Source organism: Diabrotica undecimpunctata, chromosome 6 (genome assembly GCF_040954645.1).
Source record: "Diabrotica undecimpunctata isolate CICGRU chromosome 6, icDiaUnde3, whole genome shotgun sequence".
Classification (NCBI taxonomy): Eukaryota; Metazoa; Arthropoda; class Insecta; order Coleoptera; family Chrysomelidae; genus Diabrotica; species Diabrotica undecimpunctata.
In genome coordinates, this window is record NC_092808.1 from 160,489,748 (window position 1) to 160,502,728 (window position 12,981).

General features: G+C 30.4%; 2 protein-coding genes across 2 annotated transcripts; one reads left to right on the plus strand and one right to left on the minus strand.

Annotated features, from left to right (window-relative positions):
• The first annotated feature begins 3,290 nt into the window (after positions 1-3,290).
• On the plus strand, positions 3,291-6,500 carry sqh (Myosin regulatory light chain sqh). The gene is made up of 3 exons (XM_072535956.1): positions 3,291-3,459; positions 3,677-3,870; positions 5,600-6,500. The coding sequence occupies exons 2-3, from the start codon at positions 3,681-3,683 to the stop codon at positions 5,932-5,934; spliced, it is 525 nt and encodes a 174-aa protein (XP_072392057.1). The 5' UTR covers positions 3,291-3,459; positions 3,677-3,680; the 3' UTR covers positions 5,935-6,500.
• Positions 6,501-7,172: 672 nt separating this feature from the next.
• On the minus strand, positions 7,173-10,146 carry LOC140442951 (uncharacterized). The gene is made up of 2 exons (XM_072533912.1): positions 10,089-10,146; positions 7,173-9,784 (listed from the first exon to the last, which is right to left on the minus strand). Exons 1-2 carry the CDS (start codon positions 10,109-10,111, stop codon positions 8,344-8,346), a joined length of 1,464 nt encoding a protein of 487 aa, XP_072390013.1. The 5' UTR covers positions 10,112-10,146; the 3' UTR covers positions 7,173-8,343.
• Positions 10,147-12,981: the final 2,835 nt, after the last annotated feature.

Below are 12,981 nucleotides of genomic sequence, written 5' to 3' on the forward strand. Positions count from 1 at the left end.
CATTATTGATTATTGGAACTCCCTCTTTCCAAGTTTTCCTTGTTTTTCGTCGATTAAGTGGTGCCTATTTTTATTATGTATATCACTGTAAGATAGTTTATTTTTTTGTAAAATTTCATAATCATTTCAAAATATATTCATTCAATAATATATAATGAATCACCCTATACGTAACAATCTAACTGAATCGGGGTCACTTCGTTTGCCCTTATAAGGTGTTAAACGAAATCTTTGCCATAAACAGAAACAGAATAACAGTTGCATAACTTCTTCAGAATGGATTAAAGGCATGTTATTTTTGGAATATATCTAAAATATTTATTTATGAAGAAAATGGTTTAAATGTTCGGCATTTTTCTGAAAAACCACTCCTTATCAATCATTTCTTATCTCTACACTTATACTTGAAATAATATTGGTGGAGTTTGAAAAACAGCTGTGCCAGGAATAGGTGTGTCTAAATATAACGTTCATACGGATTTATATATCAAAACTGGAGAAATAACGATTACTAATCGCTAAGTTAAACCACAAATTGTAAAAACAATATTTATTTAATAAAGTGACCCATAAATGGATTGCAAAGAACCATGATGCATTCTGAGACGTATTCTGTGTTATTTAATAAAGAAATATATTAGGATCGTACTGAGAGATAACTGAAACGTTTCTTATAGATTTTGTAGAAAAAAAGTGTAAGCAAAAGTTGTAGATTTTAAAAAGTTCGCCAGTTTGTGAGTTTTATATTAAAATACATAAACACTTGACCAAGATAAGTGCAAAAACCCTTTTTTTGCAATAATTTACAATTGTTAATAATAACTTTGTTTTTTTTAATAACGACTTGTAATATAACTACTTGACATTATGGCAATTATTGATGTATTAAAGTGTGCTAAATCTCACCTGGATCATCCAAATAATTAGTAAGTTATTCAATTTGTTTATCCCGGAAAGCGATTATTTAAACAAATATATTTGCCCAAACAGTGTCTCTAGACATATTTAACAAATCGCAATCGATTCTTTAATGCTTCAATTTTAAGATATGTTCAAAACATTTCATTATTTCATCAAAATTGTTATTAAAAAAATCGTTTGAAAAAGGTCTGAATTTTTAGCTTATAAACATTTATAATATTTTTGATATTTTTTACTTCGCCCACTTGTAAGTGGGCTTGCTTAAAAGAAGGTGAAAAACACAATCTTAAAAAAAAGAACCTTCTATGTCCAATAGGAATAAAGATTTTTCCTTAAAATCATATTTCCATTGTTTATTATCATTAAGGGCGAAAAATTGAAGAGATTTTAAGTGAAGATCTAAATTTAATGATCAATTTTATAGATGGCATATATACAAAGAAGGCATGAAAAGTTATAACCCTTTAAACTGATCGTACTCATAAAATAGCAAGACGTTTTCAAGTTCCGTTTTTGGAAGTGCGCTCGAAAATGTGCAATAGTTCGCCTTTTTTGGCACGCAAAACAACTTTTTTTAAATTCGGTAGCTGGAGAAAATATCAACGCCTACTTTTACCTCCCGGAAAATAAATAATTTTTTTAATTTTTTTCATTTTCAAAAAAAAAAATTTAAACAACTGACTTTTCTGGGATTTTTCCATTTTTTCGGGAGGTGCACATAGAACAGTTCTTAAAAGTGCCATATAAACCGAGATATTGCAGTTTTTTCAGCGCGTAATAATTTGAAGTTCGATTCTAAAAAAAAACGATTCTCGGGCTAGAGGTATTTTACGAGTATCATAATTTTACAGAGTTATGCGTTTTTACGCCCTTTCGGTATATACCATCTATAAAATGCATCATGAAATTCAGACCTTCCTTTATAATCTGTTCAATTTTCAGCTTCTAATTTTAATAAACAATGGGAATATGATTTTAAAAAAATTGCCACCTATGTTACTATTAATCATAGAAGGTTTTTTTAAGATTGTGTTTTTTCATCATCTTTTCACTGAGCCCGCTTACAAACGTGTAACATAAAAAATATGAAAGTTATTATAAATTTTTTAAGCTAAAAAGTCAGCCCTTTTGAAACGGTTTTTTAAGTTTGTTTAAAAAAACAAACAAAATCAGCTGTACGTATTTAATGAATTGTCATTTGCTATCCCTCATATATAAAAGACTTATATAAGATTTTTTCAGATTTTTTCTTTCTTTATTGGCCTAATAAGCAGTTATAGAGCTTTTTAGGGACCTTTTTTTAAAATAGGATTTGAAAATGTGTAATAGTGTTTAGTAGAAACATACAAAGGGAGGCCTGAAGTCCAATCTGAAGTACTATACGAGCCCCTTTTCATATCAGTTGGCCCAACGTTAGATTGATAAAAAAATTAAATTTTAGAGAACAAAAATAAAAGAGCAGCGTAAATTGAACGACATTTTTGAATTTCCTAATTATAGAAAATATTTTATAACGTAATGACAACTATTGATTAAACAGAATAATAATAAATTTTTAAAAACGCATGAAAATATGGAATATTAACAACAAAAAAATATGAAAGTTTACCACTGAGTTACATCCCCTTTATTTTTAATGACATCTAGAATTCTTCGAGGCGTAGTTTTTACCAAGATCTGACAAAATTCTAATGTAAACGAATCCCATATTTATTGCAATGTTTCCTTCAATTCGTTGACGGACCTGGCAGGATGTTTTCTCAAAGCTTTTTTCATTTCGCGCTACAAAGTCTCTATCGAAGACAAATATTGAGAAATCGCGAAAAAACCTGTCCGTGGTTACCAAATAGAATTAGCAATGAACGTGCGGTATACTATCGAAGTAGCTTCAAGCCGATTTGCAAAAGAGCTGACGGTAGATAAAAAATTTTAATTTTGGATAATATGTGGATTCATACGTTTTTAAAAGATGTAACAGAAAGTTTTTAGGGTGTCTGGGGTTTTGGAATGTTGCCCGTTGATAACTTTGAGGGTGAAATTCCTGGTTCGAGACTTTATTCTTTTGATAATTGTGTGGATATTTAAGATTTATCCACTGTAATATTAGGTCTACAAAGTTAATATAGCGGTCGTAATTTCAGTGAACGAGACACGATGCTATCAAAAAAGTTTTGGTCAGTATAACTAACAGAAATTTGTAATATTTCTGATTAACTGAGACGTAGAAGACGTAAACCAATCGTCTGCTACCTAGCAGAAAATAATATTCGTAGCACACCTGCATGCAAATTTTTATTCATTAAATTTAGTAACCCGCAACATCGTATTCGTAGTCACGCCAAACTCAAACAGGCAATGTTTCACCAACAACTTTTACTATTTTGACAGCGAATATTTACAACAAATTTGTTAAAACTGCGGTCGTGCAACATCGCAGTTGACTCATTTGGGTGTTTCTTTGATTGAATAAAAATTACAAGCGTATTAAATTCACTAAATTTGCTTTGAATTATACAAAATATTTAATACCACATAAAGGTAAGCTATTAACATTCTTTAAGTTAATTTGGGCGTTGACCAATTAAAAACTCATTTGCTGCATATTTTGTTAATTTGATGTACATTATTTGTACACGTACTATAATTATAATAAAAACGTTCATTCTTCATTGTTATAGTAAAATATTACAAGTGATTGATCTAACCTAACATATTTCTGGCAGATTCATTAAAAACATCTACTTTTTCGTTGTAGAATCATGTCTTCCCGTAAAACAGTAAGCCGCCGTGGAACCACCAAAAAACGTGCCCAAAGAGCCACATCCAATGTATTCGCAATGTTCGATCAGGCTCAGATTGCTGAGTTCAAAGAAGCCTTCAATATGATCGACCAAAACCATGATGGCTTTGTAGATAAAGAAGATTTGCATGATATGCTTGCATCCTTAGGTAAGATATTGAATTCCGGAATAATTATTTTTTCATAAATTAGGAAGATCTTTTAAATATATTTGTCAATGTTAAGTTGTTAATAGTATACTTGAGCTAAATTTTTGTCCATAATGTCATGCATTAAAGTGTATTGGTGAGAAATATTTAAGAATTACATAAATCTTCATACATCTTCTTTTTGAGCCATCAGTTTTCCCAACTTGATGGAAGCATTCTTATATCTGCCCAATTTCTAAATCGGGCAATAAACAAGACATAAAAAATTATCGAAGCATGTGTAAACAATCCTCTATACCAAAACTTTTCGATAGACTACTGCAGGATCAATTAAAATTTTATTGTAAAAAGCGGCTAATACACAATTAACATGGATTTTCTCAGAATAAATCAATGGTAACAAATGTTTGAACAAAAAATATTAAATGCATTGGAGTATAAAAGTCAGATGGATACTATTTATCCTGACTTCTCCAAGGTATTTGACAGAGTAGATCATAAAATCCTATTAGAAAAATTAAATGCCTTTGGCTTCAGTTATCAATTCTTACAATGGTTTAGCAGTTTTTTAAGAGCCGCTAAAGTGAGAATAGGTTGTTTTAATTCAGATATAATTCATATTACATCAGGAGTACCCAAGGAGCTCACTGTTCACCTTTGTTATTTAATATGTGTGTAAACAATATATCAGTGTGTTAAAAATGACGATTTCTTGATGCAGGTGATTTGAAATTATTTAAATCTGTAGATTCAAATGATGACATATCTCTAATTCAAGAAGATTTAGACCAGTTGAGTATTTGGTGTGAGAATAATATTTTGCATTTAAATGTTGCTAAATGCTGCTATATAAGTTTTTATAGAGGTTTTAAAAAATATGATACATCTTATACACTGGACGATAATGACTTGTCTTATGTCAAAACAATAAAAGACTTATGAGTCACATTTGATGAACGGTTTTGCGTTTTGTACAACATATAAATGATGTAACTGTTAATTCATTAAAATCTTTAGACTTTATCATTCGCAACTGTCTCGAGACTATTTTGTTTTGGGCTTTAAGAATGGTTTATTAGGCTTTGGTTGAATCTTAAGTGGAATATGCACCTATTGTATGGTCTTTTCAATACCAAGTTCATTCTACTACATTGGAGAGATTGCAGAACAAATATTGTGCATATAAATTAAACATATTATGCATTATTAATCATGATTTTACAGGTATTTTAAACATATTCAACATGAATTTATTAAAAACCCGATGAGATATCTCTCTGATTTAGTATTTATGTTTAAATTTTTAAATGGTTTAATTTGTTGTCCTTAACTTCAGTATGCATTTACCCATTGAGCGAATACTCAAAAATTATAAATAGGAACAATTTAGAAATATTTGGTGTCTCCTTGGCTTCATTTAAAAATCGGATAAAAATAGCTTGACAAGTAGTTATAGGTCCTTTTTTGTTTATTTTAATTCATTTGGTTTCATATATAATTAATATTTTGTTTTATTTATAATTAAGATTTTAATTTCACTTTATAAGCAATTGCAGAGATTGATTTTTACACTGTATGTTAACATATTTCTTTTGTAATGGGGTTAAAAAAATTAATCAAGAAGATTTTTATGATTTCTTCACTTCACTATTATAATAATCTGATATTTTCTTACAACATTTCTGAATTCATTATATATACCAAAATACAACTAATTTGTATTTTTTAGGTAAAAACCCAACTGATGACTATCTAGATGGCATGATGAATGAGGCTCCTGGCCCCATAAACTTCACCATGTTCTTAACTCTCTTTGGGGAACGTCTCCAAGGCACAGACCCTGAAGATGTAATTAAAAATGCTTTCGGCTGCTTTGATGAAGACAACAATGGTGTCCTCAATGAAGAACGTCTCAGAGAGCTCCTCACATCCATGGGTGATAGATTCACTGATGATGAAGTTGATGAGATGTACAGGGAGGCTCCTATTAAGAATGGCTTGTTTGATTATGTTGAATTTACCCGCATATTGAAGCATGGGGCTAAGGACAAAGATGAGCAGTAAGAAAGCAATATAATTGATGATGAAAGGATTTGTAATTAATATGGAAAGATGTCTTTTTTGAATGGTTTAGATTTTCATTCCATTTTTGTGATTAGAAATATATGAAATTGATCATATGAGACCATTAATTCTTACTGGAAAACCAATTTTATCTTATTGTATAATTAGAGTATCTCTTGATACATAGATTTATATCATCATTGAATAAAACTGCAAAGATGGAGTTGAAAACGACTGAAAATGGTTTGTTTTGAATGAATCAACTGTTTGATTCTGTGTACATCTGGTTATTGTACTTAACAGCTCTTGCTTGGTGTTCTAAAGTATTCCTTGAATGTTTTAGATATAAACGACATTTTGTATATTAAAATACAAATCCACTTGCATGTTATCACTATAGAATCGATATGTTTCCTTCAAAGTATTTTTAGCATTGTTAGTCAGCTTATTTTGGGTTTTTATTTACAACTTTTTGGCAACATTTTATTTATTTGTAAGATTTATTGTAATTATAAATTTTATACCTTTATATATCATGTAATTATTCATTAAAATATTGAACCATTTGTTTTTGTATGTTTGCTGAACTGAAATGTTGGGAAGATGCTGAAATCTCAATGTTTTATGCCCACATATCAGATCATACACTGAAAGTATTTCTAAGAATAATTATTCGAAGAAGAGGTAAGCAGTTTGAATTTATGGATGAAATGGGAATGAGGAAGACATTGCCTAGTTTTCACATTCTATTTTAGTACAATGATGACTAGATGAAAAAGAGGATGTTTCTATACTTTCCAGAAATCAAGAAAAAATTTGACAAACTTTTGAAGACTGACAAACTTCTGAAAACTGAACATTAATCATTTTTCATCCAGTCCCTTTTGAAATAACTTCAAATTTACAGTTATCTTATGGCAAAATGTGACTAAATAAAAATAATCTATATGAAAGAAAAGTTCCTGAATGTGGAAATTAAAATTTTTGTTCATAAAATATACTTTCTTTATCTGTGATTGTCTTTGGAACCTATACATCTCTAACAAAATCTTAACTATATAACAGGCTATGAGGGCAAGTCTTGAAACGATAGGGTTGATTTATTGCTAATTCATTCTACTAATTGATGATTCAAATAGGAAATTTTACTGCTTCATCAGGTGTTCATTTTTCCACAAAATTGCTAAAAATATAGGTTAGTGTACTTAATTGTAAGGTAAGATTTACATATCGTCGGCTTAAGATGCAAATGGCCTAACTCCAAAAATTTAAATTATTCAGGAGATGCAAAAACTTGTCAGAATTAGAAAATATAATAAAACAAGGTAAGTTTCCAAAATATTTTATTTTGTGTAATGCTACAACATAGAAAATACTTGCTCTTGTCAAAAATAGGCTTTATTCTTGAAAAATTGGGAATTAGGTAATATGCGTTCCCTGAGCATGGGTTGGCATCAGGAGATAGGTAATAACCTAATTAATTGTGCAACTTAAGTATAAAAAAAATTAAAGACGGCAACACAAGACAAAAGACAAAAAGAAAGAGGCATTTTACAAATGTGGTAAGTTATCATAAAAAAAATGAAAGTCCTTAGGAATTGACGATTTAAGGTCCATTAAGTGTTGAAATTTTTCCGATTTAATTGGTATTGGAGTCGGATACATTAACGGCAACTCTTCTAAATTCCAGATTTTTTTATCTTTTTTCGTGATTCTGTAAGGCAAAGGCATCCATTCTTCTGTATGCCTGATTTTAAAGAGAATTCCGTGTTCATTATACTGAAGTGCTCTAATGTTTGTTACAGTAGGATCACCTGACGATCTACCAGGACGGATGGAACTAATGTATTGAACTTCTTGAAAGTTTTTAAAATATGTATGATCCAAGTACTCCACCACGTAGGGTTTCGGATTTATACGAGCAGTTTGACAAATATTGACATAGTCTGCTGGGACATTTATGACTCGGTTTTTTAGTTTTCGCTCGATTGTGGAGTGCATTGAATAGCACTCCATTTGCGTATGCCCTTTTTTTAAAAATGTTTGCTCAATTGTAATCCCATGCTTTTGTGCAAAGTTGAAAAGTGCATTGGCAAGAATTGCATTTCTGTTTTGTCCAGTGCAACCATCACTGTACAAAATGACTTTACTAGTAGAGTTTTTTTGGGGTATAATATTAGTCTCTAAAAACTTGTAAATGATGGTAGCAAATGTGTTGGCAGTTAGTCCAGCATGACCCTCATGCCAGAGGAAACAATATCCATCCAAGGATTTAATGTCCATAATTGTAAAATTATGGACTATTAATTTTGTTTTATAATATAGAGCGCTGACATTAGATTTTGGACTCAGTAGAACTGATTGCAAATCCATTGAAAAAACTTTTACATCTTCTTTTGTTTTGTCAACCTATTTTTCCTTTCGTGCCTCCTCCTTTTTCTTCTGATGTTCTTGATAGGTAGCTTCGTCAATATTACCAGTCTTGTAATCCACACACGTATCACATTCCTCCTTTTTAGGTGAAAAAAGTGCTAAATTAAAATCGTCGAAACTGTTATTAAATGCTGCAATAGATAGCGGTTGTGAATCGTTTTTTGTACACCAGTCATTCTTATAAAACCGGTATAATTCCATTTTTGTTTGCCAAGATCTTTCAAGGTATAATTTCTTTGTGCTCTTTCGACAATAATGTGACTCTAGTTTTGGAAGAACTGTAAAGAAATTGCACAAATTTTCTTTTTGTTTGTCGATTTTCGCTTTTCTAGGAATAACTATTTGGGAGGAATTATTATCACGCGTATCATTAAGGTCATCATCCACCAAATCATTTGCAGTGTGTTGTGATTTATTTTTTTCAATCAACCAATGTGCAACAGTTCTTGGTGCAACTGAAAGAGTATTGCAAAACATTGTTTTGCACACTCTTATCTTGGATGTTGTTTGAAGAAAATATATATAGGAAAATTCCCTTCTTGACTCGTTCTCTTTTTTTCGATCCCTAGCTCTTGAAGTACTTTTCTTTTCAACCAGCGTCCTTAGAAACAATTGTTTTTCGTTCCACAAAAAATTCCAAAATCTTGTAAAAATTTCTGTTCTTTGATCTTCTGTTATCTCATTGCACTTCATTACTGATTTCCCATTATTCATTACTGATTTACCACTGCATTTGCATCTCGGTCCTATAGCTTTTGCTTTTTTTTTAATATCATAATTCCATTTTTCTTCTTGCTTTTGTTTTCCAAAATATTCCTTTCCTTCTTGTCTCAAAATCTTATTTTTATTTTTCTTCCATTCCTTTTGATCTACATGACGTCTCTTTCTGCGTGTCCGTGAAGGGGTTTGCATTGGAGTGTTATTTTGTAGCTCTTCTAGTACTTCATTTTCACTTGAACTTGTTTTATTTTCACTGGGTTCATAAGATTTATCTGAACGACTAGAAGAAGCTTCAATAACTTCTTCTTCCAAAATGGAGGTTGGCACTTCTTCACCATGAATTGATTCTGGAACGAAATTCTGACGATCTTCTGGTTCAATGTTGATTTCATCTTCAGGAAAGTTTGAGGAGATAAAATTCAGGTTAGTAACTTTTTCTTCAGCTAGGGTGAGTAAATCATCATCAGTAATTAAATTGTCGTCAGCTAATAAGTGGTGATTAGATGCTGAGGAGCTTGCTAGATTAGTACTATCAGTTAAGAGTGTAGATAAATCCTTATCTTGATCAAAAGTATCACAAAATGTTAACAAATCTCTTGTTACATCGCTTTCGGCATCGCTTTGTCTGTTGGGCTTTTCCTGGATGTTTTGCTTAGCCAATAAAAGCATTTTCAACGCACGGGATTGCGGATTCATTCTGAAATATACAGCGTTAATTAGAAAGTATACTTTTATGTACCTAGCTAAGCAAAAATTCAGAATGTTATTATAGGGAAAAAAATATTAAAGGTAGGTACCTATGTGGTTTATCATCGAAACTATAATGGCCTATCTCCTATCCAAACTAAGTAAATATAAAATAAAAATTGCCTAACTCCAACACGATATTTTAACATCAGATTTACCCAAGAACGCACAAAAATTAAATACTAAATTTATATTCTCTAGATAATTTGAACGTCAAAGGTAATTAAAGCATTAAAATTTTTATTGATACTTACCTCAGATATTGTTTTATGCACATAAAATTAAGAACAACAACGTTTCACTTGTTATTACCATTACACACTGGCATAGCACACTACCACCTAGCATTGAAACTTCCGTGTTAAGGAATAAAACAATGATTGGCGCATCACCTAGTGATCGGGCGCGTAACTATATATACATGGCGCTAAATTCAAAAGTTTAGTAATATTACCTAGGATTGTGAACTCATTTTAAAGTAAAGGAAAATCGATATAATCCTAAAATAACAAGAAAAATCCTTATCCTATACGATAATAAATATTTTTCGTATACTTTTTGGGTTTTCTTATTATGTTGGGACTATATTTATTTTCCATTACATTAAAATGCCAAAGTGGTTAAAAAAATTAAAGAATAAAATATAGAATAAAATCTTTATTTATAAAAATGTTACAAGAAATGTTATATGTGTTACAAGAAATATTAATAATACAAGCCACGTGTAGTATAATTTAGTTTTCTTAATGTTGTGACAAGAACTGGTCAGTATTTAAATAATTGTTTTGTCATTCTTATCAAGTTTTATGTGAATAAAAGTCTAATTCTGCAAAAGACATTTTACTACAATTTTATTCACATAAATTTACAATGGGGAAGTACTTTAGACCAGATAAACTAGAGGCTGATCCAAACTGTCAAACTTCCACCAAAGAATTCAAACATTGGTAAGTATATAACATTCAAGAATTTTTTAGAAAGCAATGAATCTAAAGATAAATCCCTAGAAGATAAAGATAAGTACATGCTTTTAAAAAATTAATCTACGATTACATAAGCGAAGCAATCAATCTGGAAAACCAATTGCTTTTTTCACACATACCCTCACAGATTCTGAATGAAAACATTATGCAATTGAAAAAAAAGCAAATGAGTTGAAGTATTAAAAAAAATGCAGACATTATCTGGTAGAAAAGCAATTCTAACCAATTACAGATTAAATCACTATTTGGTGTATATAGAATGACGGTATATATCAAATCTAACAAGGAGAACTAGCTTTACTTCACAAGAATTTATTAATTATCTACACTCTAAAGGAATATATTCAAGTAGAACAACACCATATAATCATGAAGGAAATGGTTAAGTCGAAAAATACAATGAGTTATATGGAAATTGGTGAATCTAGCATAGAAAACCAAAAATTTAGAATTCACTTAATGGAAAACTGCTTTACCATGTGCTCTGCACTATATACGAAGTTTACTGTTGAATTGTTATATTATTGAATCAAGATAATGATGAAGGTCCAAATAACACACTAGAGAATTCCACTACTAAATAAATACCAGATGAGACAGAAAATTTACCTTACAATCATAATATAAGTTCCAGAAAAATATTCTGGTTATCAACAAAATTATGATTTTGATTAGATTAGCAAAATATTGCTTCTTGCAAAAAGAAAACCCAAGAATGAGGAATAACCGAATGATAGCAAATAGAAAAAACGAACAAAAAAAAAGAACAATGGATAAGGTAAATAATTTATTTCTAAGGTATGCTTAAAGTTTTCACCCAGAATGTAAGCTTTGCTAAAACCTGATATAGTAACTTTATTTGCTCAGTATAAACTCCAAACAACAGAGGATAATAATGTTTTTATGCCTGAAATGACAAACACAATTACAATCAACAGATTTTTTCACCAGTATGTCACCTTAAGATCAGTCATCCCATCCCTATCATCAACAGAATAGGAAAGATCCCTGTCGACACATTCAAATTTATTTATTCATAACTCTGAACGCCTTACCACTGTCTGTGTGGATGCAGGCTAATATACGGGACAAGCCGATTAAATGTTACAACTTACAATATACAAAATAGTGGTTAAGTACACAGTATTTTACGATAATAAAATTAAATAATGTGAAATAAAAATATATTATGTACACAAACACATGCATGTACACACACACACACACATACACACATATATATATATATATATATATATATATATATATATATATATATAAATTAAACATGTAATTACATTTTAAAACCTATAAACCCAACAGTTAGTTCTATGATTCTAAAATCCAGCACAATAAAGGTGGAAAAATAACATAATAAAAATAAAACAATATGTAAAGTATTAACTAGTTACAATAAAAACATGAAGTATTTTACACAGTTAAGTTTCCAAACTCTATGGTACCAGTAACTCTTCTACTAATATTTATATATTTATTGAGGGACATATTAAATATTTACATTTAGGTTGTTTAACAAAGATAAGTATCTATTCAGTGGGCTATTAGCACCATAGGTTGTTCTACAAAATGGAACATTAAAAGTACATAGATGAGGCAAACCATGGTAATATGGTAAGCGTCTATATTCTTTGATGGTACTCTAAGACCAATCTCACTCACAAGAGAGGGACAGATCCCTCCTCACACTTAAAGCAGGCAAGCTCATATACCTCTCCATGATAGTGTAGTCATGGTCTGCTAATCTAATCCAACTTTGAAAGGTGCATACCTGTAGAAATTTATGCCGAACCCTCTCTAAGGTGATGCTTTTTAAGATAGTTGTTGAACCACTACCTACAAATAATTCAAATACTAAGCTAAGTAAGACTGGTTTTATAATATATAATTTTAGGTTAAATTTATAAACTAATTTGTAAAAGGTCAGATATAATGTGAATAAAAATATAGGTCAGTGGTATAATAGTTCTTACCTGGTCCTGGTAAAAACAAACTCGGAACGGCTGGTCTCGTAATACCGCTATTTCCAACATTGACTATATCTTCCTCTTTAAAATGACTAGCGCATACACGAAATTTGTTATAAATAGTTTCTTTTGCAGCATTCTCTAATTAGGGCTCTTAACAGCATTCACCCATTTATTAA